A 27,919-nucleotide genomic window follows, 5' to 3' on the forward strand; every position below is an offset into this window, starting at 1 on the left:
CTCGCACTGTCGAATCCGAAGTCATTTTTCACATTCACCGCAATAACCTGATTGTTAATGTTATTTTACATGTTTCTGCGACCAATCGTTAAAGTATCATAAAACTTGTCGTCAAATTTTCATTAAGATATTGAACTGTTAAATTCATAATTTTTATCTCGTCAATATTCCGGACAATTTTTTTCCACCGGAAATTGTTATTGTTTATTTACTTTTTTCACATACAATAAATATTATAAATTATCAAAGATTGAGAATATCCTCTGCAATCTCAAGCTTGACCTCGTATAATATTCAGATATGAAAGAATTAAAGTGTCAATAAATTCACATATACATATATATATAAAATATATATATTATTTTTATACTTTTTTATTTATTTTTTTTCTCATTTCACAAAGCGTGAATAGGACCTAGACTAGCCGACTACGGCACATAGTATAGTTTGTTGTATACTTGTATTGTACTTGAAACCGGTAGTACTAGTTAGAACTGTAATAATCGTATGCATGCCGGCCAATTTATACTCTCGCGTCATTTAAATTAACAGAGTGAAATTCTTCGGCTATGACTGTTTTTATTTTTATTTTTTTATTCGTTCATTTTTTTTTCTTAATTTTTTCCTCTCCACCTCCCTACTTCTCCTACTCCCTTTTGTCTCTTCTTTCTTTCCCTTAACAATTTTCCAACGTTACAAACACCGGTCGTATTGTAATAACGACTTCGTTTATTCTTTTACCCGTTGTTCCTCGCAAGTAATTTGGCAAAATCGGCAAAATCGAACGAAATTGCGACAGCGGAAAGTGGGGGAAAAAAAAAAGATTGTAAATGAATGATAGAAAAAAAAGAAACGACGTTTTTTTTTCTAGCCTGGTTTTGTCTCGAGTGAAAAATTATCTTCGACTGTATGAATTCTAGCAGGAATAGACGGGACAGAGAGAGAGAGAGAGAGAGAGAGAGAAATTAAAATGAAACCATAAAACGAAAACCGCTCACCATAATCCGGGGATATTTTCATCCTGAAGACATTCTTACGTCAGATCGTAAGCCGCGTGCGTCGTCCACCGTGTATTATATATAGGAAGTGGTTATATACGTATACAATAAACGCGTGAGTTGAAAGAACCGATTTTCTTTTTTTCTACAATTTTTATTATCTTCTACTCTTTATTTCGAGTGGAATGAAAAATAATTGGATAAACATGAAAAAAAAAAAAAAAAATGAGACAAAAATTCAGATTGAAAAACGACAATAAAATCAACACACGTGTACGCGAGTTAGACGACACCTGTAACATACATCGTACCGATCCACAATGTCACAACGAATACACGCACCACACGCACACGCGCAGAAAAACACCGCGTATTTGTGTAATTGTTTATTTACCTGCGGTACAGTTGTGTATAATTAAACAAAGGTAATAAAAATTGATCGTCGCCGGGCTGTATGTATTCAAACGTTTCTACACGTATGTTAATTATGTATATAATTTTTGTAAGGGTTTACGTGTATATACAAACACACACTCATATATATATATATATATATATATATATATCTATAAATGTATACGTGAACTCGTTTACATTACGTTTTATACGTAAAACATATCAGATCCGGCGTGTGCCTGCGGAGATCTGCGAATTAAATTTACGGTGAAACGTTGTCCAGATCCCGTGTACAAGCGGGGTTTTATTTATTTATTTTAGTTGATTTTTTTTTTTTCGTTTTTGCAAATTTCAGGCTCTTGGGTAAGTAAGCCAAGATAGAAGCGCGGAAATATCTGTTACTAGATGTGTGCGTGGGCGTGTAAAATTATTTTTTTTGCAAAAACGAGAATAGAAGGAGAAAAAAGCAAAAAAAAAAAAAAAAAAAACGATGAAAACTGAAGAAACTGAGGAAGAAGTCGGAAATACTAGTGCAGTGATGAAATATAAATATATTCTTTTGTCAGTGTGCGTCTGTGTGGGTGTGTTTTTGTTTTTTTTTTTATATAATTTATGGGGATACTTTACGAAGATGACAAAAAAAAAAACAAAGAAAAAAAAAAAGAAAGAAAGAGGTATTTCTATTATATCGCTAATTCCGAGTCAAGTGAAATTACACACGTCGAGCTCTTTAATCGGCGGAACTCGGAAGCCAGCAACCGCGTGTTTCGAATTTGAAGCGAGCGGCGCTGGTGTCTTTGTCTGTTATGGTGTTGCCGTGGCCCGCGACGAAACCGGACTGATTGTGAACGTGCCGGGTACGCGCGGCTTGTGGCTCTGCTGCTGCCTGATCCCCCCGACGCGAACAACGATTCACGTCTAACTGCTGCTACTCTGCCCTCTCTGCTCGGCTAGGGCACGGCTCTAATCGCGAGCCAAGCTCTGCACCACCGTCTTGCGTGTTCCATGGGTGGGATGGATGGGATGGATTGTCGGATGGATCTTGGGTCGTCGGTGGATGCGGCGCAGCGCCGAACTACCCGCGGAGAGTCGCGCCGCTCTTCGTCTTTTACCTAATTCGTGCCCGCTCTGCCGGTAAGAACGATCCCCACGAATATTCTGCGACGCGAATTGAATATAGAGAGTCGGTGTTTTTTTCTTTTTCCTTCCAGATCTGTCTCTGTGCTCTATCTAATTCATGCCCGCTCTGTCGGTAAAAATGATCCCCACGAATATTCTGCGACGCGAATTGAATATAGAGAGTCGGTGTTTTTTTCTTTTTCCTTCCAGAGCTGTCTCTTCGTGTTCTATCTAATTCATGCCCGCTCTGCCGGTAAAAATGATCCCCACGAATATTCTGCGACGCGAATTGAATATAGAGAGTCGGTGTTTTTTTCTTTTTCCTTCCAGATCTGTCTCTTCGTGTTCTATCTGATTCATGCCCGCTCTGCCGGTAAAAATGATCCCCACGAATATTCTGCGACGCGAATTGAATATAGAGAGTCGGTGTTTTTTTCTTTTTCCTTCCAGATCTGTCTCTTCGTGTTCTATCTAATTCATGCCCGCTCTGCCGGTAAAAATGATCCCCACGAATATTCTGCGACGCGAATTGAATATAGAGAGTCGGTGTTTTTTTCTTTTTCCTTCCAGATCTGTCTCTTCGTGTTCTATCTGATTCATGCCCGCTCTGCCGGTAAAAATGATCCCCACGAATATTCTGCGACATGAATAGAATATGTGGAGCCGTTATTTTTTGTTCACTCTTCGCAGATCTGTCGCAGATCAGTCTCGCTTCAATTATAGTTGTAACGATCTTGCGAGTCTTGAGGATATTTACAACTCTATAAAGATGAATTTTTTTTTTTTTTTTATTTTGTTGTAGAATATCGTAGGAGATTGTCTATGCCTAGACATTATTTTCTATCAGATAACAAATATTTGTACGAGAAAGTATGAAATTGTATTTTTAAACCACCGCTAGATGTCGCATCTAACTCACGAGAAAATCTTACTGAAGATAAATCATGTACCTGGCGAATTTGAGTTCTGCATCTCGAGACTCTTGTACTTTGAACATAATCTCGACGGATTTAGAGAACCTTTCGTAGATTTCTCCAAATCACTTTGAGTCGACGGGTGAATTACGTGCAAATAAAAGCAAAGATCGATCGTTGTTTTAAAACAGCAATTCTACGATATACAAGAGAGAGAAGTTCGCAACGTTGATGTAAAGATTCATTTTTAGTAAAAATGATTTGAGGAATCTATTTTCAAAAGGCAAAGTGTATTCAGCTTTTGGAAATTAAAATCCAAATTTTCAAAACAACAATGTTAGTCTTAACATTTCGTGACATTGACGTTGCTAACTTCAATCCGGTCGATTTCTCAAAGATCCAAAGAATTGCCGATTTTTCTTTTTTCAACAATCAAATCTTATTTTAACATATCACTTCAACTGAATAGACTAAAAAAATTTTACAACGCAAATCGTTGAAGTAGACGATAATACTTTTCACTGTAAATTCACAATGTAAATATATTAAAATTCAAAAATATTTATTCCAAAACTCTATTATATATATATATTTGTACGTATGTATAATATCAAGAAGTCAACAATAGTACCACGTATTACACATTTTGCGTTACATAAAAAAAGAGAAGCAGTGAGGAATTTAAGAAACGACAAATTAATGTAAGAAATTTAACCGAAACTTTGATTGTAATAATCATATTCAAGTGTATGAGATTATACATCACAGACACCATGGAACAGTTATTTTTAGACCAATCCATAGACGTGTCTCTGTGAGTTAGTGTTTGTGTGTGTCTGTAAGCATACATTATTATAGGACAAACCTACGTTTATACATATACATATCTATGCATAAAATGCTACCGTGAATCGGATTGCTTAAATGCCGCAATGGGATGAATTAATTTACGAGGGTCTGAGGTTATGGGCTAGGATCATAAAAGTCACGTGTTATATAAATATCATTCTTTATATTATACAGGGTGTGACATGCGGTCCTTAAAAACAACCATCCAACCACCTGAAGACCTTTACTCGACTCTATAAACGACAAGAGTTTTTTTTTTTTTCTTCAAATGTTACGACCTTTCAAAGAATAAAACAAGAAAAAATGGAAGGAAAAAAAGAAAAAACGTTTCGGAAACTCCGATCCCAGAAAAAAAAACGAAACGCAACAAAACAATGGAATTTTCAAGTAAGAAAATTCTTGTGCACGACTCTCGAACTATTTTCGATTTATAAAAATTTTTTTTTTTTTTATTCTTTTTCTACTAACCGTAACCAAAAAATATGTTCCGCAATGAAAATTAATTTTTCAGCTAGAAAATCTGGTGCTATTTCATGCGTCGTTGTTCTTTTTGTCCAAAGTCACTCGTACATACATTTTCTTTCGACTATTACGATGTATAATTATTAAGTAATGTTGCGGTTAGGTGAAAGAAAAAAGAAAAAAAAGGAAAGAAAATATGTATAACAAGCGAACCGAACGAACAAATCGATGTGGCAATCATGCTTCCGCAGAAAATTTACTAACATTGACGAATATTTATACCAGTTTGGACGAAACTTGTTTTTTCATTATTACATAATTGTTAAAACTTTTTTCTCACTTTTACGCAAAAAACTTTTGTTATTGAAACGATATTCATTGCACGTAACGCCGAAAAAATTAGACAAAAATAAGCGATTCTCGATTAAATCGAATTTTATTTAAAAATTATAATCGACCACGACTCGATATTATTTTTCTCAACAATCTGATTCTGTTTTTCATTCCCACGAACTGCGCAATAGGATATAAATTTATGTGATTACAGTATCACTTATTATCATTGTCCAACTCACTAAGATACCCATTATATGTGTATAACAAGCGAAAGATAAATGAATATTTTCACCTGAAATTGAAAAATGTTCTTTAATAAAACTATAAATAATCCAAAAACTATTCTACCATCAAGACTACGCGACGAAATTTAAAAAAATTTCGTTCCATACGCGCGGTTTCTAAAAAAAAAAAAAGTAGAAAATAATCGACCGATGGATTAATTTTTACCAAATCAATCGAGTCGTGTTCGATTATTTTTTCGGACTCGATTAATCGATGCTCCAATTATTTTTACGCACTGCGTAGTCTGTGATATTCCGGTTGTTTGTCAAGTGAAATGACAAGAAAAGAAACTAAAATAAAAATAGCTGGACAAAGAGGGGGGGGGGGGGGGAGAAGGATAGAGAAATTGAAAAGAAGAGGGAGGAATACGTCTATTATAGATAAATCCAACTAATGGGCCACTGGACGAGCCTGCTGCTTCTCGGCTGGCTAAGCTGCGATCTTAATCATTACAAGTTGGAGAGGACGTGATTGGCCGCGGCGAGAAGAATCCTCGTTCAAGGGATTAAACGATAGTCTGAAGTCCAGGCTTGAAAATTTTGTATGTCTGACGCAGAATTTTTCAGAATTTTTTCAAACTTTTAATTTTTTTAGGTACCGATAAAATCGTTTTTAAAAATTGTAGACAATTCAAATTGAGTCGAAAAAAAAACAAAAAAAAAAGAAAACCGAGTACCTTTAGAAGTGAGAACAGTCATGGAAAAAATCGCGCGCCAAATCTAAGAGGTCAAGGGTGAAACCCAGGTCGAATCGGTGTGGAAGGCCCCATATATAATACATAATATAATAATATCATATTTTTTATCTCATGATTTTGAATTTTGCGTGGATTTTTTATTCTACGCATGATCGGTAAAAGAAAAAAAATTGATAATCAAAAATATGCGACTTTTTAAAAATTTTACAACTTCTCACATTACATCGTTCTTGTCATTTCCTGAGAGAAAAAAAAAAAAAAAGATATTAAATTTCTCCTCTGAAATTCTTCAAGAATATCACAAAAAAATAAAAAATAATTTACAACGATATTTATCTTACAGTCGTTTATTAATATCTGCGTGGTGAAATTTGAAGTCGAAAAAAAGTTTCTCATAAAACTTTAACAATAAATTGAGCTAAGTTAATTACCAGAATACTCGTGTCACAACCGTTAACGTCGCTGGCGAAATTCTTGTGGGAGTCGTGCAATAAAACTACAGTGTGTGACATGTGTGCGTTTGATTTTCTTTCTTTTTCTTTTATCATTATTTTTTTTTTTTTTTTCCCTTCTTCATACAAAACACACACTTAACCACACACGCGTGCAACACAGACACATAAAGTTGCAGCGCGAACCGTGTAAAGTTTTATACTCCTCTTGTTATCTAATCCGGATTTTTTTTATTGCTCGTCGTCGTCGTCCGCACGATGCATTTTACGCAGGAACATAAAATACGATGCGGATCCTTGAACGACCTGAAAACTTATTCCGTACACAATGTGTCACGTTGTATAATAACGGTAACACTAACGCTAACGACTGTTAATAATAGTATTATTAATAATAATAATAAGAACATTAATAATAATATTAATAAGCCAAGTCGTCGGACATTAAAAATTATCATCACGCCGCGCGTAAAGATAATCACTTAGGAGTATTAAAATTTGCCTGATTTTACATACCTATATATAGATATGTACAAACATTACGTGTATTATGTAATGTAACGACCGGAAATGTTGAAGAGAGAAAAAAAAAAAAAAAAAGAAATAACAGTTGCTTCATTAATATTTGCGACAATATGTATATGTACATATATATATGATAAAATTTCATTCATCGTTCGGCTCTGACTTTATAATAATTATTCGACGTAACTTTTACCCCGTTTCTTTTCTCTTTGAGCTATGCGAATTAGTTGTTGAATTATTATTTTTTTTTTTTGTTTCTTTTTCGCTTACCTTGAGATAAGTCTCGCGCGAAAGTGTTGCGAATTTTGCAACTGTAAGTCTCAAGGGCCTCTGAGATCTCTGAACGATCGATAACAAGGCACGACGCATTTTAGCCGATGAGAATTCGTACCAATCGCAAAAACACGCAGCATCGGCTACCAGCAGGCTCTGCAACGTTTTGCGGCGGGATTCAAGTTCCGAATTTGAAAAGCTTCCGGAAGCGTCTAATTTGGTACTATTTCGTGGCGAAACTCGAAGTGAAGAAATCGAACTTTGAAGGAACGACAAAGTATTCGAATTGTCGGTTAAAGCCGAAGTCTCACAAGCTCCGAAATGAAAGATTACGAAGAATGAAGGCACGATTGCGCAAAGTTACGAAAAGTAAACGTTCCGATGGAGAAAAATTCCGAAAATTTCAATATACTCAGACAGCGTATTTTACTCAACGAGCGGTTGTAAAGAAAATTATAAAAATTGAAAATCAGAATGACCGGAATTCCGAACGTAATAGTGTCGAAAATCCAAAACACAGAACGATCAAATTCGTGAAATTTCACCAAGCCGGAAATTCACGGAACTGAAAATCTTTGATCGTTTGAAATTTCGATGTATAAGATTTTGAAATTTTCTCATTTTCGCACTTTCGGAACTTTGACTTGTCGGAGTTACGCCTTTTCAGCATTTCCAAACTTTCATGTTTCGTCAAAGTTTGACTTCTCTACTTCGAGTTTCGTCAGCGAAAAATTCGGAACTTTTCAAATTCGGAATTGCATATAATAATTTTCAATACAACTAAAAATGATATCGATAACAATTATTCAGAGAAAATTCGTACATGACTTTAAAACGTACACGAAATTTCTCGTTGATTGTTACCGGTTAACGATAGGAATCGCAAAAGAAAAAAATTAGTCTTCAAGATATTTTTGCCATATACGCATGTGGCGTTAAGTCAAGAACAAAATATCTTGGGAATGTGACAAAAAAATAAATAAATAAATAAATAAAACCACAAAAAGTGGCTGATTCCTGAAACTAAATGTCGAACTTTTTGTATGGCCTAACAAAACGAAAGTTGATTTTCTTTTTTTTTTTCTTTCATTAGAGGCAGCATGTTGAAGTTTTGATTTGTTCGAGTTGTCATTGCGTATTATAACAACAACGTCTCATAGCTTACTTGCTGAGTAACTTCGTCGCCGCAATTGCAGAATATAAATAGCTGGTACATCATTGCGGTCATCAGGGAAACCATAGAGAAAAATGGAAAACTCATTACGGGTACCTGAAGCGAAACGTAGGGTTTGGAATACAAGAAAAAACACGAAGTAAAGAACGAGAAAAGAAAAATCTCGTAATAACGATGAGATAGTAACGCGTTAAACGATTGCGGTTTAAATATGTCGAGACGTGAAGTGGTTGAACCATGATTCGAGGAGGCGATTCACAAACTACGGTTAAATAAAACATGAAAAGACGAAATAGTGAAAGAAAAGAGGCAGCCGAGCGCGGAGTTGAAACTGATATTACTTACCGAGGTTATTTGAAATAGTGGAAAACACATGATTACCAAATTGCTCAGAAACTGTAGCAAGACAAGTGTGCTGAATATTTCCTCCATATTCTCGGCCAAGCTAGAAACGTACAGAGAAACCGTTATACGTTCAAAATTTGAATTGAACACAGGCGAAATAATCTATCGTTGGAATAACGTTGCGTATAAAAAGCCTCGAGTCATCAGAGTTCAAAGTTCGAACAGTGAAAACGAATCTTCCCTTTCGGTAATTATTCTTACCACCTATTTTGTATCAATTTTTTTTTTATTTTTTTTGTATATTTAGAGAACTTTGATAAACATATTTCTTTGCAGTTTTTTGCTATTTCTTACAACATACTAATAGAATTTCAATACTCGGGAGTAATTATTGTGATACATTGTAAGATTTTGGATTCGCTGATTACGAATCTCACGTCGGAATTCAAAAATTCAAGACGGCGGACAATAATTTCAGATCCGATCAAATCCGGGGAAAAAACTTTGTCCGGGTAGTTTTTGGTGTCGCTGATTACGAGACTGAAATCATATTTCGAAAATTCGGTACGGCGAATTCGTTAGATTTGAAATTTTTGTCTACCGTATTGGATCCGCCATATTGAATTATCAAAATCCGATATCAGATTCGTAATCAGCGAGGCCAAAAGCCACGTAATTTTTTAATTAAACGGTTAAAAAGTGAAAGTTGAAACAACAAGACACTTGTTCGTACCTTATAATGGCGCGATGATGCGCGACGCAATTTTTCAACAGCCGATAAATTTCCACGTCCAATCGTTTCCTCGAAAAAATTTCCCCATCGTCGAATTTCCAACCGTTACCGTGACTTTTGTACAAGTCGTATCGAAGCAATCTATTAGCCCCGATCGATCTTACGGAGATCAAAGTCCGGGCGAGAATTCCGAGCTGGGTAGCAATGTGCAGAAGAATACTGCCGTAAAGAACGTCGGTCGTAACGATTATCGGGCTCAACGTCATCAGGCTGATACCTTGGTAAACGTAGGCGAGCTCGTAATAAGGCGTCACTCCAACGTCGAAGGGAAAGTAGCTCATGTACGGTAGTTTCCGTGAAACGATTTCGTTATCGTCCCAAGAAATCAGCCCTCGATCAGGTTCCGTGGTGAAATTTTTCACCCTCGTCTCGTGGCTCTGACGAACAAAATTTCGTCTCATCAATCGAAAAGCGCGCGAGAAGGGAAAAGAATTGCAATTTTGCAATGAAATGAAAAAAATGTAGAATCACCGTAGAATCGGAAGAAACGTAGAGCGGACATAGGAGGCCATTGATGACGACGGAAGTGCCGATGGTGAAGTAAATCTTGAGCAATTTCTTGTTGCGACGAACGCGTTGCGAGACGAGTCGATATTCCTCGTTAGTTTTCTCACCGGGACGAATTTGAAAAGGCCCATTTTCGAAGCTGTTGATAATTTTCCGTATGTCACTCGCTCTGGCGAGTATCAACGATATCTTCAAGCAAGCCATTGTGTGGACAATCGCGTAACAGACGTTACTTATAAAGTCGTCGAATTTTGCCCAGGAGAAACGTAGCTCGATTATTTCGAGCACTGTGAAGAGGTATGCAAAGGTGAAGAGGAGGGTCGCCTGGTACACGGAGTAGAGAAACGACTTCGAATCATCGTAAGACCAGAGACCGAAAATTCTCAAGATCGTCAAGTGAGCAGAGAAGTAATTCGGCTTTGGCATGACGTTTCGATAGAGATCTGCGAGAAATTTACGTGATTAGAGCAGTGCTGGGCAAAATTGTAATAAAAAATTAACAATTACGAATCACTAAGGATAATTTTTAATGACATCGAATTCCATTAAAATTATTTTCAGTAATAATAATTGAATCGGAGTTCAGTGAAATTACTTTTGATAATTGTATTTGACTCAGAGTCCATCGAAATTATTTCCAGTAATTGTAATTGAATTGGATTTCATTAAAATTACATTGAGTAATTTGAATTTAATCAAAGTTTATCAAAATTACTTTCAGTGATTGGAATTTAATCAGAAATCATTTCAATTATCCTCAGTGATTGTAATTAAATCAGACATTATTAAAATTCTTTTGAGTAATTGTAAACCACACGATGTGGTCCAACTGAATTTTTTTCTCTAACGTTATTCCTGTGAAATAATAACAAATAGACAAATAAATTTACTCCGTTTTTGGAGTATTCAAATGGTGTGATCGGAACGAGTCTTTTACAGTCAATATGTGAATGGGCTATGGTTACCAAAGTTTTTTGGTTAGCTGATCAAGGATTTCACATTACTTTGAAAAATTAATTTGTTTAAATAATTTGCTTGACCAGTCAATGTGAATATGTAAGCTCCATGAAGTTCCCAATGTTTTCGGAATTTGAAATTATGTTGAGAATTCGACATTACGTTTCCAAAGGTAATTTGTTTAAATAAATTATGAAAAACAATTGAAATTTGAAAAAAAAACATAATCATTTCCATTAATTGTAATGGATAACAGAAAAATTACAATTGTTCCAAGTAATTGTAATTAGTAGCAAAAAAATTACAATTTTTTGAAGTAATTTTAATTGACAACAAAAAAATTACAATTATTTCGAGTAATTGTAGTTGATAATCATAAAATTACAATTGTTTATACTAACTGTAATTGGTAAATCAAAATTACAATTATTTCCCGCAATTGTAATTAGTTACTAAATATTACAGTTATTCACAGTAATTGTAATTTACGGGTAATGAAATGACGAAAGTAACTTCTGCTGCCCAATTCTGGATTAGAGTTAGTGAAAGTTACGCTAACGGTGCATGTTATGAAGAAAAAAAAAATAGAAATTTTTTTAAAACGTCGTTACCTCGCATCTGTGTGAACCTGAAATGTTCAAAAATCAATTATCAAAACTTGTGCCGATTAGTGAAAGAATTTTCGTTTTTCGTAGTCCAGGAAAAAAGTAACGGGAATTTTTCAATTTTCGGCAAATCATAATTGATAATTTTTCAACTGCATCGTATACCGACGTTCCTGCGAACGCAGAATCGTTTGCGGTTGATTGTAGTGAAAAAATTTTTTGTTTACAGTAGTCTGGGAAAAAAGTGACGGCGATTTTTCAATTTTCAAAAAATCATAATTTGGTAATTTTTGGAAGCGCTGTATCTTTTTTTGATTATTAACTACAAACGAAAATTTCTTCGCTACAAACAACTGCAAACGATTAAGAATCAATGGAAATTTTGAAAGTTGATTTTTGAACATGTTTGGTGCCTGGTTCACATACAGTTGTCTGAAATATATAGTAAACTGTACCGACTGACTTTGATATCCCCAAATTTGTTTGGCTCAACTCCAGGAATTATTATTATTTATTTATTTATTTATTTTTTTTTTTTAGTACTTTCGAAAATTTAGTCACAGTTAACACTCAGAAAATCATCATTGACTCGATGATCAAAAATCATGAGAGTTACCGATAACTGGCAGTATTTTTAAGCTTATGAATTTTAGTTTCAAACTCACCGTGAAAACGGTCGAAAAAATAACATATACAAGGCTTTGAAAACGCGTCAATTTCGCCACCGTGTTAAAACTTTGCGAATGTTAATTGAATTGAAAAATCGATAGAGAGATTAAAGAGCAGGAAGTCCGCTGCTCGTCAATTTATCAAACCGACGGGACTTGAACCTGGAACTCGAGAAGTCTTCCGTAAGATCCTGGCGACGTTTTGCAGCTGACTTTATTCTCATCTCAGCTCATAGAATAATCATTAATATCCAGTCATAAGATAATGCAAATGTGAGGTAAATTGTCCGTATACGTCGGTATTTTATGCCGCAAACGTGTAATCTCAAGGAAAATATAATGTTTTGCAATAAGCGTGTTCAACATTGTACAGATGATACATTCTGCTTGCAAATTGCAAGCGACAGTTTCCACTCGATGTACGTAAACGTTACTTTTTTTTCTCATCCCGTCGCTTTTTGTTCCTCCGGAGGGGATTAAATTAAACAACAATGAGAAACGTCGTCAACTTTTGAAAGAGTTGTTTCAAGAGCTAAATAAAAAAATAAAAAAATAATGGACATGAAAAATTTCCGTGAAACGTATTTCCCGACAGCCGTAAAATATTTCCTTCTCATTACTTTTTCCAAATAAACGATCAAGGTTTTCCCAGTTTGTACGTTTATTTAGAAAAAAAAAGGTGTAAATATTTTGTTTCCCGATAAAAATGAGACTTTTCCAAGTTTTCTTTCGAAACTTTTTCATTCGCTCCCAAGTCCTTTCAATTTCACATTTTTTCACTCCTCCATTATCAAGATCGTCGCCAAAGTTTCACGGACAGACCGACGTTGTACAACCCTTTCCTCTTCACATCGATGAAACCTATCGCGAACAAAGAAACTGTTTTACCGGCTCGTCGTTTTTCCTCTTCTCTTCGATTTCAAATAAATAAATATATACACATATACATATATACATATATAATTATATATATCCTCAAACCCAGTCTATCTCGATTTTACCCAATCCAACATATTATTACGTACAATTAAAGTTCGCGATACCGTGCAAGCGACTTTCGCGACGTGAAAAAAACGGAGTGGTAAGGGAAAAAAAAACAACAAAAAACACGGAAATGAAAATAGATAGGAATAAGAGGAAAGAAACGTAAAGAAATGGGAAAGGATTAGTGGACAGGATAAAAAAAAAAGAAAAAAAAAACGTACACGCGGGAAATCACGATAGGAGGTCTCATCTCAGGGATATTGTACACGATCGACGCTACGATACCTGAAACGCTATACACCGCTGGCTGTGCATCATAGTTGTGCAGAGCGTCGAACATACGGGACAATATATTATACATATATATATATACATACACATGTGTATATATATGTATATATTACAAGACGTCAAGATGTACACAACAACAATAAATATTATAATCTGATCGCGACTAAATCCCCTCGTCGTGGACAACCGAGGCACAAATTTCCATCGATCAATAAACGATCCGTCTCAATCGGCTCCGGTTTTGTGTTCCCGTTCTTCTCCTCCGATGGATCGGTGCGTGCTCTGATCATTCCGTACATACACGCACGCATGCCGTGCGTCGGGGCGGCATAAAACCCTTAACACGCGTTATTATCGTCATCGTAGGTGTGTGTGTGCATGTGTGTGTGTATACATACATATATACGATATACACACACGCGCGTATAACAGAGATCAGAGGAATACCGATATCGAATTCCACCCGCAGTATTACACCGCGGCTTTATTCGTCGTGTGGAAGTGTATTAACATGTTCCTCTAATTCGACAAATATACGTACACGTATGTGTATATTATACAAGGTGTACGCCTGGCTATCGCGTACGATAATGACACACCTCCGCCTCGATCATTCTTACAGCTTCTACTACATCTACGGTCGAACCCCGCGTCTTCGATCTAACGAGACTCTCCCCACTCCAAACGACGACAGTGTTTAAAATGCGCGGAATCAGAGACGTAAGTCTGAGTCGTAAACGTGACGGGTAAAACTTTACCGTATTTTTACGGTCGGAGAAACCCGGTGACGTGACGGCGAATAAAATTACCACGTTCGTCGAATCTTGAAACATGTCATACTTGATGTAAAAAAAAAAAAAAACAACTGAGACGAAATCTAAGAATCATCTTTTTAGGAATATATTTTTGCAATTAAACTGTAATAAATTTATCGACATATTCGTGTATCGGCTGTGGATTTTGGATTGATTTCTACTGATAGGGAAAAAAAAAAAACAAACAAACAAACAACAACAACGAAAATTATGATTATGAGAGATGGAAAAACAGATGACGCGCTGCTTCTGTCTGTTACAGTTGTAATTTTGTAAACGAACGGTCATGTTTTTTGGCGATCGTCAATTTACCAAAAATAAAAAAATAAAAAAATTAAAAAATAAAATAAAAAACGTGACAGGTATTTTTGCATCTAAATAAGTGGCGTCACCTTATTTTTGCCGTAAAACTACCGACAAAAAATGTGACCGTTATTTCGCGACACAAGATTAGATGATAAAAAAAGAACAACGTCAATTCACGGTATTTTTTTGATAACTTGATTGAGAATCTTGATATACCGGTATTTTTACATCTCTGTTATAGGCAGAATCACTTCCCGCGCCAAGAAACCAATAGTGACGAAAAAATAATCGATTTTCGATCAGATCGAATTATTTTTACCCCGATTAATCGGGTGATAATCGATTATTTTTCAAACTCGATTGTTTTTTCTAAAAATCGGTTTTCGTTTTCTACTCCGATTGAACTGAGCGATACAATATTAATTAACGCGATTGAACTTTCAATTATTATCATTGCCTTACTTACCGAGATATCCATTTGATAAAATAAGTGAAAGCTTAAGAAAATTAATGAAACTAGAAATTATTAAAAAACTTTTCCGCTATTAAAACAACAGACTGAAATTTACGAAATTTTAGTTTCATACGCACAGTATGGAAAAAAAAAACGAAATAAATAAAAAAAAAAAATACGAAATAATCGATTAATTTTTACCTATTCAATCGAGTCGTCTTCGATTATTTCTTTAGGCTCGATTAATCGATGCATCGATATTTTGTATACATTAGACGCCAATCGGTACAAGAAACTTATTTGAAATTTACAAATGCCTAGATTTTTTCGGGCTTGTTTTTCTTATTATTTTCATCATCGTATATTTACTAATCACGAAAAGAAGACGAAAATTTACTTTACGTACAATATATATATATATATATATATATACATGTATATATGGGGCATTCCATGTCAACTCAACTTCTCTGATTTGACTCGGAATTTTTCGTTAGTTTTTTTTTTTCTTACGAATCAATTTGAACGACGCGGCGACGTACAATTTTGAAAAACTAAAATATACGTACATATCACGTTCTACATAATGTGCAATCTTCTTTTCATTTGTATTCATCCGTACTTTGAAAAATTTAAATTCATAACGGAAAAAAATAAAAAACCCCGAAAAAAAAAAAAAAAATAGAAACAAACGTTCAAATGTTTTAAATGACACGATGATAAATTTAAAAACTCTCTTCGCCTCTATGACAAACGTGTTAAAATACCCGTCGTGAGCGTATTGTTTGCAATTATGGTACGAAGCTTTAAAAACGGTCGATTTAACGTGTAAACAAAAAAGTAAAAATGTCGAATTCACAGTACGCGGAATAAGCGTATAATATGAAAATTCTAGAGAGCTAGGAGGACTGCAGGTCTGATTGTGGAGGTTAGTGAATGGCCAAGAAACGATGTACAAAAGTGGTACACAACCGATTTTCGTGTCGCCCAGTGCCCGTGATCGTCGCGTGATCAATCCTCCATTGAAATCGAACAAAAATGATCATCCCTTGCCGGAGGCCATATACGTTACTCTCTCTCTCTCTCTCTCGCTTTTTCAACGACATGAAATATGGTCATTCGTGTCAGCGACGTTGAGACGAGACATACGCAGACTGCGGGGATATCGGATATATGAAACAACGATGTTTCCGTCGAGTGACACTGTAGTCTTTGACTCAAGTTACAAATCACTTCCATTCGTCGAATGAAACATGTACTTGTAATAATATGAAATTCTGCCTATATGTGAGAAAATCGTTGGAGGAATACACACTGAGAAAAATTTCATTTGTTACGGTAACTAGGAAAAAATTAGTAAAACATGTATCGTTAAAAAAAACTGTTCGAATACTCCACTTTTTTAATTAAACAAGGCTTCAACGTCAATTTATCGTTGCACGAGCGTTAAATTTTCGCAACAGTTGCAAGAAAATCTAGCAACAGTGATCGTAATGAGAAGGAATAGTAACGGATACTAGACTTTCCGGTAACGGCTAGAAAACTAATTTTTATTCTCTACCTAGACCTATATTTTGTCGATTGTGGTAAAAGATGAAAATATTTAAAGACTGTGCGGTAACCGGAAATAAAAATTTCTCCAAGTGCGCTGCATCATTTTTACATGAAATAATCAATAATGCTTTTCAATCCAATATCCCTATAATTTTATTGTACAAGAAAACCAGAGGCTTAAAATCGGATCAGAATTTCGATATCGTGTATTAGATGAAAGCAAAGCAACTGGTACAGAGATGCTATAACGATGTTTTTTTAGTATCGTTATTACAAAGTAAAAAAGAACTTTATCATTTGTTCAATTCGTATTTTAATTATTATCGACGTTTACACGTAAGAAATATTTTTCAACGACTGTGGAAAACATTTTTTTTATTCTTCTTCCTTCTTGCTTTCTTTTATTCTCGAACAAAAGTATGCAAGAATAATTTTTTTTTTTTTTTCCTTACAACCATTTTTACACATTCTGGTTTATCAGCTTACAGACATAACATCGAATTTTGTTACGTATACAATATAACCGTTTCAATCAGATGATTCAGCGCTCCAGTTTTCCGGTTCACATAATTTTCAGATTCATACAACATCCGGTTTCCGACATCGATTATCTCCATCGCATCGGCGCTAGCAGTAGTTGTAGTAGAAATAGTAAATATAATTTACGTACGTGTATTCGACTCGTCTGTATGGGTAGTTATCGCAAACGACAGCGCGAGACGCGGCCTAATTCGGGGCTAATTATTTTTCTATAGCCTTGTATTATGTTCTAATGTTACTGTATACAGTACGCGTTAAAAATTAATAAAAAAAATTATTAATAAAAAGAAACGTTGTCTGAAAATCGCGCCAATTTGTTGCCTGTTTGTGATAGAATTAATCGCTGATTTTGTTTTTTTTTTGTAACTAACCGTCTTAAAAAAATTGGAGAAAAGAATGAATCGTAAATGGAAACAGAATTACGATTCCTACGTTTTTTTTTGTTTTTTTTCGGAAAAGCTTGAAAACAGTAAGAAGGAAATATCGGCTCACTCGGGGTTCAAGCTTAACAAATTTTGATATCCGACGCAGGATTTTTCAGAAGTGAGAACATTCGTAGAAAAAATCGCGCGCCAAATTTGAGAGGTCAAGGGTAAAACGCGGGTCGAATTGGCGTGGAATGCCCCATATATATGTATATATGTATGTATGCATATACGTAATATATGATATAATAATATAATATAATATATATATAAAACCACTATAGATGCAGGGGAGAAAAAAAAAAGAGAGAGAGAGAAAAGAAGAGGGGAGAGCTAATTTGAGATGACGGTTTGTTTACTCAGGGCGGTCGAACTTGTGGATAAATAAAGGGCAAGGCCAATATACACAAAGTCGTGCGTCCATCCTCGGGGCTCACGGAATAAGAAATGAATGGTCCGACAAAAATAGCTGTATATATACATGCATCCAAGTATATAACATGACATGTATGCATACAGAGGGTATATATTATAGGTAAACAAATCTAAATATATTTACACCAGCTATCAAATACCTACAAAATCAACTGGCTACTTGATTTTTTTTTTTCACTTTTTATTTATTTTATTTTTTTCTCACAGTATACAATCCATTATACATGGGATATTCATTCATTCGTTTTCACTCGCGTATTGAATGAAAACTTCATATAATATACGTACAGATTGAATTGCTAACGACCGAATGGTTTAACGGAGTCGTCTGGTGTGAAGGCTGTTTTTTTTTCATCGTGTTTTTGGTATTTTTTTTTTTTTTTTGAAGACAAACCGTTGAAACAACATTTCTCACGATTTTCACTTTATATTTAAGGACGTTTAAACAATTTTTGGGCATTATTTGGAGACGAAATAGTGAATATGACCTAATGTTTACAGTCCGATAGGAACGTATTGAAAAAAAAAAGTGTGGACATGATACGTCAAAAAGTGCAATAGAGATGCTGTAAAAATTTGAGCAGGATCGGTCTAGTGCTTTTTGACATATTATGGCTAAACTTTTTTGTTTTTTACATACGTTCTTATCGTGTTGTATAAATCAGATTATATTCGTTGCTTCGTCTCCAAAAGTTCACAAATTTTTTTTAAACGTCAATAAATATAATGTAAAAATTGTGAGAAATTTTGTTTCAACGGTTTGTCTTAAGAAAATCCCCAGAAAACCTTACAAATAAGAAAAAAAAAAAAAAACAACAGTCTTCGCACTAGACGCACCCTCTTAATGCGCATGCGCCAAACTTCAAGAGCAACAAGCATTTGTTTGGTGAGGGTGACCAATATTTTTGAGGTTAGATACAGCGCAGCGCCTTATGAATGTTGGTAACCCTGACAAAACGACCGTTGTTCTTTGCTCTACAATTTTTGCGCACGCGTATCAAACCATTAGATCGTTGTAGCGATTCGCTCCGTATATAAATATGAAAATGACGAATAGGTTACATTCGGAGAAAACGAAACGAATCAGAGAACCACAAAAAAAAAAAAAAAAAAAATTGAAAAAAAAAAGGAACGACGACGATAATGATGATAATAATAATGTTAACGAATCTAAATACAACGCGCAAGAAGTTCCTTATAGAACCTTTATACCAAGCTGTAATTAGGCTGATTGCATGTGTCGGAAATAAATTAATTAATTAGTCTCAGGGCGGCACATACCACGGTAAATATGTATAATGTACAAAGTATATGATGTAGGCATGCACAGCGCGAATGACTGGAACAGTTCCGACCCGCTGTTTGATTGATAGCTCACGTTGGATGCGAGAAGGATCTACGCTATGTCTCAACATTTTTCACGTAGATCTTACACACACACACATATATATATATATATATATATATACATATATATATTACAGTATACACATAATATATATATATAGCTGTATAATATTATGCACATTTTTAGTTCCCTGATCCAATTTTTCTCCTCTCGAACCTCATATGCTCGGGTATTACGTAATACAACGTATTACGATTTAGTAATTTTTAAATTCAATTACAAAGAATTTCGATTCTGATATACTTGTTTATTTGGTTTTTTGCTTTTTTTTTTTTAGTTTTGCAGACGCAACTTTAAAATTCCCCGTTTTTCCAAAATTTCTGCAACAGTTTCGTTGAATTTACCGATATTACATATACCGGTACAATGTCTTGAAACTTGAAAACCAACCGCGCATGCGCGAGTTTTGTCGGCTGTTCGCGCAGGCTGGCCAACCCGAGTTTTCAGCTTTCAAACTTTGTTTCTGCCGGCGATGTAGTTGATACGAATTTTCGAGGTTAGAATCTCGAATAATTGAGATTCTGTAAACGTTTGGGAAGAATTTGTTGTTGGTTCGGAAAGTTGATTCTTCGAAGTACGGTCGGAATTTAATGCTTGTACCCTTTGAAAATTCAAACGTACACATTTTGCGTAGGTTGGCCGGCCTGCATCGCAGACAAGAATATCGCTGCGGGAAGATTTCGCCGACCAATGATATTCAATTGTTTGGCGCATGCGTGGTTCATTTTCAAGTTTCAAGAGATTGTCCCCGCTTTATCGACTGAATACGAAAACTTTTTTTTTTTTCTTCAAATTCAGAAAACCGTATCGAATCGTTAGCGAAGAAAACGAAACGCAAGGATGTGAACTTTTTTTCGTAGCTCGAGTGAAACCTCAAAACGCACGTTTGAAAATATCCCCGCCCAGAGCAGAATAATGACCCGTGAAAAGGACTCCGCACCCTTTTGACATTTTTCTCTTGCATCGTTGAATGAAATAGGGGAAGCCTTTATGGATGTGTGCGTGTAATGATGTACAGTCGGGTGGAAAAAAATGTCCAAAGAAAAAGGTGAAATGGAACGAAGGTTCCGAAAAACTGTCACTGAATTAGATAATCCTACTGCCAATTCTTGACTATAAATTTCCCTGTGATACAAAAGTAATAAATAACACCTGATCACGACAATATTAATAAAAGGATAAAAATCGGAAAAAATCAACCGCAAGAAAAGCGATAAAGAAAATTAAATTTGAATAACAGTGATGCCAAAAAGTTATCAAGAAATTGTTTGAACAAAATATTGTGTAACAAATTTTTAGGAAGTGTGTTTTTTTTTGTTTTTTTTTACGTGTAAAATGAGTTCGTTGATTTTTCAAGAGTTTTTTTTTCATTATTTTATAAATGTTGTATTTACAAAACTATTAATTCAATTCCCCGGAAAGTTCTTAATTGTGATGTAAAACGTTTTTACGAAAACGTATCGAAAATTCTCAATTTCTCCTCCATTTTTCAAGATCCAAAATTTCCGAGCGCGGAAATTTCAAAACAATGAGAAAATTCTTTAAAAAAATTCATCCCTGATCAGAAAAATCAGATGAATTCATTTCACATGACAAAAAAAAAAAAAAAAAACATTCCCAACAAATTTTTTGCACAATGTTTTATTTGAAAAATTTATTTATAACTTTTGGACGTTGTTATTATTCAAATTTAATTTTCCCATCATCTTTACCGTGGTTGATTTTCATTCCGACTTTCATCTAATCACAAAGTATCCAACATTGTTCGACGAGACTCACTTTTGGTTGATAATGTACACCGGCTACATCCTTAAACTGATTTCGTGTATCCACGCGTTGGTTTTTCCTAAGATTTTTAAACCAAACGGTTGCACGTTTCACGCGTTCTAAAGATTCCCTTTATTTTTATTTTTGTCATCGTCGTCGTCGTCCGCATCGAGGTTTCATGATACACAACCCGTCGCATCCAAAGAATGCAATGGCATCGCTTTCGACCTCTTGAAATATATGGCCGCGCAATGTTGACACACGTTAGGATAAGATTGAAAGGGTAAACAAGTAATTAGGCTAATCGTGTAAAAACAAGAGGATATAATTAAGCCTAGCTTCTGCTGCGTCTGCAGCTCTGGACGGATTTTCTCATCCTAGCGTTTCACCCGCTTTGCCGCCATTCGATCAGGATTAAGTACGGGCAATTTTTTTTCCAACAAGGAAGTTATCCCGGGTCGATACCTTCGATTTCATTTCTTTTATAATATGTTATAGTAGATTGAAAACTGTGCGACACGCTTTTTTTTTCGAGATTTTGATCAAGATAAGAATCATATAAAAAGAACCGTGTCATAAATCGTTGTTTGTTTTTTGCTCTATTCTTCTCCTTCTAAAATCCTACGTTCGATATTGGTTAAACTTTTGTTCTTCTGCAATTTCTCCTCTTTTTCTCCTATTCCCTAATTTCTTTTTACAACATGGAATAAGAAAGCAAAAGAAAATAGAAAAATCAACGTTTTTGTACAGTTATATAATAAACGATCTGACGATGAAATAGAAAACATCTAATTTTTCCATCGCAACCTATATATATATATATACATCACTATCCACTGATTCAGTCTCCATGACGTTGATTCGAAAGCTGTTGAAACGATCGCGTCGTTTAAAAATAATCAACTGAACGAACTTCGAAAAGCACACGTATAAACGGTATTAAAATAATAATAATAATAACAATAATGTTTCATTTCAGACGTAAATCTCCCGGTTATTCTTACCGCAAATATATTATCTTTTCTACTAATTTTCCTCATCATCCGGTTCGTTGCTAAAACTTAAAAATAATTTGCAAAGATGTGAAGTTATTTTTATTCATTTATTTATTCATACATTTATTTTTCGAATTTGTTTACCGACATTTTTCGCACGGTAAACAAAATTCTGACTTTCTCGTGACTGTGATACCGAAAGTTGTGAAATATACGGTACAGGTACAGTAGCGCTAAAAAGTATTTTGACAAAGATAGTAATCGAGTTATAATTAAATGCAAGAATAAAGTAAAAAAAAAAAAAATCAGTAACATCATTTGTTGAAACGAGTTCGATGTTCTACATAATTGTTAAAAATTATCTCTCGATTACTCGAAAATAAAGTAAGAAAAACGATTTGTCAAAGTAACAACGAATCTCATACTATCGAAATACTTTTGAAGGCTGCTGTATTTTTTTAAGCATAAAATTTGCGCAGCATTCTTAAATGTTTAGGTACGGGGGGGGGGGGAGGGGGGGGGGGGGGAGGGTGAAATTCTCTCCAGGGATTATTCTCGCGTAATCCACGTGATTCTGCGGTGCCGAAAAACACGGGCGGAAAAAAGATTGCCCGCAAAATATATGCCCCGTGTTGAATAAAGTGACGAAATTGGGGGTCAGGCAGCTGATATAATACGTATAATCCCGCAGCTACAAGACCCGTTAAAAGCCGATCGCCAATCTCTGGTATATCCGGCGAACGAGTCGAGAAAGGTGAGGATTTGAAAAACGAGTTAAAAAGTGACGCAAAAAGTAAGATTAAAAAAGGTTGAAATACCCGGCGGAAGCGTTTCATTTTCTTTTAGTTTCTTCGTACTATACGAAGCGAAAAATTTTACTGCGGATAAACGATCTGCAAATTATTCGAAAAATCAAACCTGAATGAAATCAGAAATGTCGTACTAATAAAAATGAATGATGAGAAAAAAAAATTCTCGTTACACTTGTCGTATATTTTTAATTTCGACGAGTGAAATGAATCAGGTAGATACCTGAAATTTTATCTTACGCCATGTTTACGTCACCAATTTTCGCACTGAGAAAAATTTCATTTGTTACAGTAACTGGAAAAATTGAGCAAAACATGTATCGTTAAAAAAAAGTTGTAATTACGAAGAACCAGGCACGCGTGACATGTTAATGAATTATTGTAGGATATAAAGCGTAACAAAGAAGACGAAGAACGAGAAAAAAAATTCTCAATAATTGATTACACGGATTACGATCTTAGAATTAACGTTCCGAGGATTAAAAGCAAGAGATGTACGGAGATGATGATAAAAAGGTTCAAGTGGCTGATCGTTGCGTGAAATCGTGTAAATTATCGTTGAAACGAAATCCAATCCAATGTTTCACACACGCGTGCAACATATGCCATTAGTCAACAATATCTTTTGATTCAAAGACAAGGAGAATTAGCGACTATTATACCATTCGGTGTACGTAACGTAAAATACTACGTCATCTGTCATGCCACTTGAATAATTATCCAAAATTGCCATGAGTAATGCTCGTTATTAAATATACCCGCAAACGGCCTGTGACGTATAAATATTATACATGTGTAAAAATTTATGATTAAAAAACCGTTGCGATTCGTTCGTAATAAGATAATATTGTGTCCTGCTTATTCTCCTGTCAAATAATTATTACGGTTTTTAACCCTCACGATACACACCGGGGTCAAAATGACCCCGATGTATGTTCGCCGTTAATTTCGTGTGAAAAATATTCAAGATAACCTGATTTTATCCGAGATAAGTAATGAAATATCGTAAAAATCGTTAATTCATTCTATTTCCAATAATTCAACATCATTCGATCGAACAAATACCCTTTTTTTCATTGCTCGGTATCTCCATATTTTTTATTTATTTTTTGTTTATGAAATAACTGTGTCTTGAGAGTTGGCCAATTTTCAGCTCAAAATATTGGAAAAATCGGTTGAATTATGATTATTTGAGTAGAATGATCTGTTTTCCGGTACTTTGTTGTTTTACGAATTTTGTTTATTCCTTACACTCAAGGATTAAATTTGTTCCTGTCGTCTCGGGGCGAAGTTGAAAGGAAATCGTAACTTGAATTTTCGGAACTTTAAGCCGTCGGGTTTTCAACCGTTCGAAACTTTGTTGTTTCTCCAAAGTTTGATCTCTTTACTTCAAATTTCGCCCCTAAGCAATTAAAAATCAGGCACTTTCGGAATTTTTCAAATTCGGAACTTCAACCCCGCCCCCTGTGTTAGTTTTTTTTTTTTTTTTAACCCTCAAAACAACCCCTGAAACATAAAGTGTTCTAAAACCGTTCCAGGCGGAAGCGCTGGAATCATCTGATTGAAACGGTTATATTGTATACGTAACAAAATTCGATGTTATGTCGGTAAGCTGATAAACCAGAATGTGTAAAAATGGTTGTAAGGAAAAAGAAAAAAAAAAAATTATTCTTGCGTACTTTTGTTCGAGAATAAAAGAAAGCAAGAAGGAAGAAGAATAAAAAAAATGTTTTCCGCAGTCGTTGAAAAATATTTCTTACGTGTAAACGTCGATAATAATTAAAATACGAATTGAACAAATGATAAAATTCTTTTTTACTTTGTAATAACGATACTAAAAAAACATCGTCATAGAATCTCTGTACCAGCTGCTTTGCTTTTATCTAATACACGATATCGAAATTCTGATCCGATTTTAAGCCTTTGGTTTTCTTGTACAATAAAATTATAGGGATATTGGATTGAAAAGCATTATTGATTATTTCATGTAAAAATGATGCAGCGCACTTGGAGAAATTTTTATTTACGGTTACCGCACAGTCCTTAACTATTTTCATCGTTTACCACAATCGACAAAATATAGGTCTAGGTAGAAAATGAAAATTAGTTTTCTAGCCGTTACCGGAAAGTCTAGTATCCGTTACTATTCTTTCTCATTTCGATCACTTTTACTAGATTTTCTTGCAACTGTTGCGAAAATTTAAAGCTCGTGCAACGATAAATTGACGTTAAAGTCTTGTTTAACTAAAAAAAGTAGCGTAAACCTCACAAACTGATTTTGCGCAAAATGGTTAGGCGTATATCGTTTTTCATAATTCGGACAATATTCAAACAGTTTTTCTTATAACGATACCTGTTTTACCGAATTTTTCTAGTTACTATGAGAAATGAAATTTTTCTCAGCGTACCAATAGACGTATTCATACGATGTATGATAATGTAATAAAAGTATGCATGTATTTGTAGGAAAAATTCCCCAACGTAAGCATCACACAGTAGAATTTGATTGACCTATTCTGTAAGGCCCATAATACATATAATAATATAATACCCCCTTGAGACGAGGCATAATGGGGACTCTTCGAGTTCTCACCAAGTCACGCCTCTGCGTGCGTGTACATACCAGTTCGAAATCAAATATTACAGTTTGATTTTGACCCGTGAAAAAGCCTGCAGTCCAACCATCTGCATCCTCTCTCGATCCACGTCGCCGAGAGGTGGGTTATAGAAAAATAGAAAATAGAAAAATCGATATTATACAACATTCCTACACCCTTGAGTGAAGATTGTGGGTTAGCTTCAAATCGATACTTTTCCTGCTAGTCATTTTATCACGAAAATGTATAAAACCGTCAAATTACGATATTCGTAATCTACGAAAATCTCTTTCTATATAAAAAAAATAAATAAAAAAATACTCAATTTATAAATAAGAAATTATATATAAATCGATGCACCCTTTCAAACCTCTTTAAAACGTTTAAAAATCTAGCGAATTGGTTAGATTTCGCTCTACAATAATTCGTTTCATTCGGAACACTAAATTTTCAACCAAATTCACTGGGACAATGTTTTTTATTATTGTTTATTTTTTGTTTTATTGTATTGGCGTCGTTGAATATTCAAATTCACAAAATTACATCGATGTTGATTATAATGAAGAGATAATGTTGATGAATTGGCAAACAATAAAAAAAAAAAAAAAAATCTGTTACTGTGACTTTGTGGAAAATTCTGCGTAATGAATGAAAACAGTCATCGTGGAGTGAAAACGAAGGAATCCGTCCAACTTTCAGACATTTGTTGAATTATAATCTAGTATTCACTATTTTTTTACGTTCATATTTCAGGAAATACTCTTTATGAACAAGCATAAAATTGTGATACAATTAACAGTAAATATCGATTATCGATCAACCTGCAGCCAGCTCCTCCATATTATTATTATTACTATTATATAAATTATTGGTATACAATTATCGATTAAATAATCGGTTAAATTTTTCGTCAACAGTTTACTACACGTTTTTTACGATATTTTCTTCTGCGGGTTAGTAAAGCTTATATCACGTATCCGGTTCGAGATTTTGGAAACGTCGATGTTTCGAAGCGCTTAGTTTCGCTTTTACTTAGAATTTTTTTCATTTTTTCTTTGTTTATTCCACTTCTATATTCGAACTCCTTCTATCTTCGCTCGAGTTTTTTTTTTTTTCTTCTTCTTCTTCTTCTTCTTCTCAATCCTCAATTTCTCCACGAAACATCCGTATTATGCCAACGATAATACGAGGGAATACTCGATATGGATGGGGGTATCTCTTTCTTTTTCATCCGTCGTACGTTTCGTTTTTTTCTTTTATTTATTTTTTTATTTATTTTTTTCATTTTTTTTACTTCTTCTCCCAAGCACGGCAGAGATAACACGAGGTACGGCAAGTAGTAAGGTGTTAGAGACGTTAGACTTGGCGTAACGCGTCGTCGCGTATATAATTAAAAGAAAACTTAAGACGTTGTTATTCAAGGTTTCTTCTCTCGTGACGGTGTGCAGAGGATTGAGGAATTAGGTGCATGCAGACCAACGGCAGCGGGAACAGCAGTTTCGAAGTAGAAACTTGAAAGACGGTTTAGTATAAGCCGCCCTGAGAGAGAGAGAGAGAGAGAGAGAGAGAGAGAGAGAGAGAGAGAGACCCTCAAAGGATAATCAAGCCTGAATTCTAAACGCTTTTTAACTCAACGAGTCATTCGTTAAAAGCAATACTCGCTCTCCTGCTACAACTTATGTGTATATGTAATATGTATATACACCCATGTGTGACATATAAATATATGTATATAATATATACATATACGTACGTGTAGACAAAAGCAATGTGTGGTCTGTATGTGGCAGCCGCGGCATAAAGCATTTACAATTTTTAAATCGAAATACTGCAACAAATTCCTAGCATCAAGAAGAAGTTAAGAGAAGTTGTATCAAAACTATCGAGGCTTGTGGTTATTATTTTTGAAAAAAATAGAACAGATATCCGAGAAATATAGATTGTTATCCAATTTTGGCATTCCTACAATTTTTTTTTTTTGTAATATATTTCTTTCGTATTTTTCAACGTCGAAACGTCGACGATTATAAAAAAAAAAAAACAAATGCTGATCGAAGTTTTTGGTAGAGAATTTTTTAATCGCTAGATTGAAAGAAGAAGATGAAAAATATTTACCAATGACTTGCAATTTGTTGAACAGCTTTAATGAAGTTATCGATATTCTTTGGCGTCATTGAAATGAAA

The 27,919-nt window shown here is 34.7% G+C and overlaps 2 protein-coding genes across 9 annotated transcripts in view; both read right to left on the reverse strand.

The window, feature by feature from the left end:
• LOC107223738 (thrombospondin type-1 domain-containing protein 4) overlaps positions 1–2,321 on the reverse strand; it is a 67,223-nt gene extending 64,902 nt beyond the window's left edge. Inside the window, exons 1-3 of one of the 5 annotated variants that reach the window (XM_046744621.1) lie at positions 2,115–2,321; positions 1,598–1,643; positions 999–1,021 (exon numbers count right to left, since the gene is read on the reverse strand). In XM_046744621.1, the coding sequence (XP_046600577.1) occupies positions 999–1,001 (3 nt within the window). In that variant the 5' untranslated portion in view covers positions 1,002–1,021; positions 1,598–1,643; positions 2,115–2,321. Of the gene's footprint in view, positions 1–998; positions 1,849–2,114 lie in introns of those variants that run through there. The other 4 variants (XM_046744622.1, XM_046744619.1, XM_046744618.1 and 1 more) reach the window with 4 other exon arrangements.
• A 4,066-nt stretch (positions 2,322–6,387) lies between these two features.
• LOC124295416 (odorant receptor Or2-like) lies at positions 6,388–12,516 on the reverse strand. Of its 4 annotated transcripts, none has more exons than XM_046745363.1 (7): positions 12,353–12,516; positions 10,090–10,568; positions 9,559–9,995; positions 8,826–8,925; positions 8,472–8,576; positions 7,304–7,462; positions 6,388–6,821 (listed from the first exon to the last, which is right to left on the reverse strand). In XM_046745363.1, the coding sequence occupies exons 2-7, from the start codon at positions 10,549–10,551 to the stop codon at positions 6,774–6,776; spliced, it is 1,311 nt and encodes a 436-aa protein (XP_046601319.1). In that variant the 5' UTR covers positions 10,552–10,568; positions 12,353–12,516; the 3' UTR covers positions 6,388–6,773. The 4 variants fall into 4 exon arrangements, with proteins under 4 accessions (XP_046601319.1, XP_046601320.1, XP_046601318.1 ...); XM_046745364.1 differs by having other exon boundaries at positions 6,388–6,814; positions 8,472–8,513; positions 12,353–12,513; XM_046745362.1 differs by having other exon boundaries at positions 6,388–6,814; positions 12,353–12,511.
• Positions 12,517–27,919: the final 15,403 nt, after the last annotated feature.

This window comes from Neodiprion lecontei, chromosome 7, assembly GCF_021901455.1.
Source record: "Neodiprion lecontei isolate iyNeoLeco1 chromosome 7, iyNeoLeco1.1, whole genome shotgun sequence".
Lineage (NCBI taxonomy): Eukaryota > Metazoa > Arthropoda > Insecta > Hymenoptera > Diprionidae > Neodiprion > Neodiprion lecontei.

What these genes read in the sequence shown, in the direction of transcription:
- LOC124295416 (XM_046745362.1), bottom strand. Translation starts at nt 10,551, where the DNA reads ATGCCAAAGCCGAATTACTTCTCTGCTCACTTGACGATCTTGAGAATT. An exon ending in CATCATCGCGCCATTATAAG is followed by an intron (nt 8,926 to 9,558) that starts GTACGAACAAGT and finishes GTACGTTTCTAG; the next exon opens with CTTGGCCGAGAATATGGAGG. An exon ending in GCGACGAAGTTACTCAGCAA is followed by an intron (nt 7,463 to 8,471) that starts GTAAGCTATGAG and finishes AAAACGTTGCAG; the next exon opens with AGCCTGCTGGTAGCCGATGC.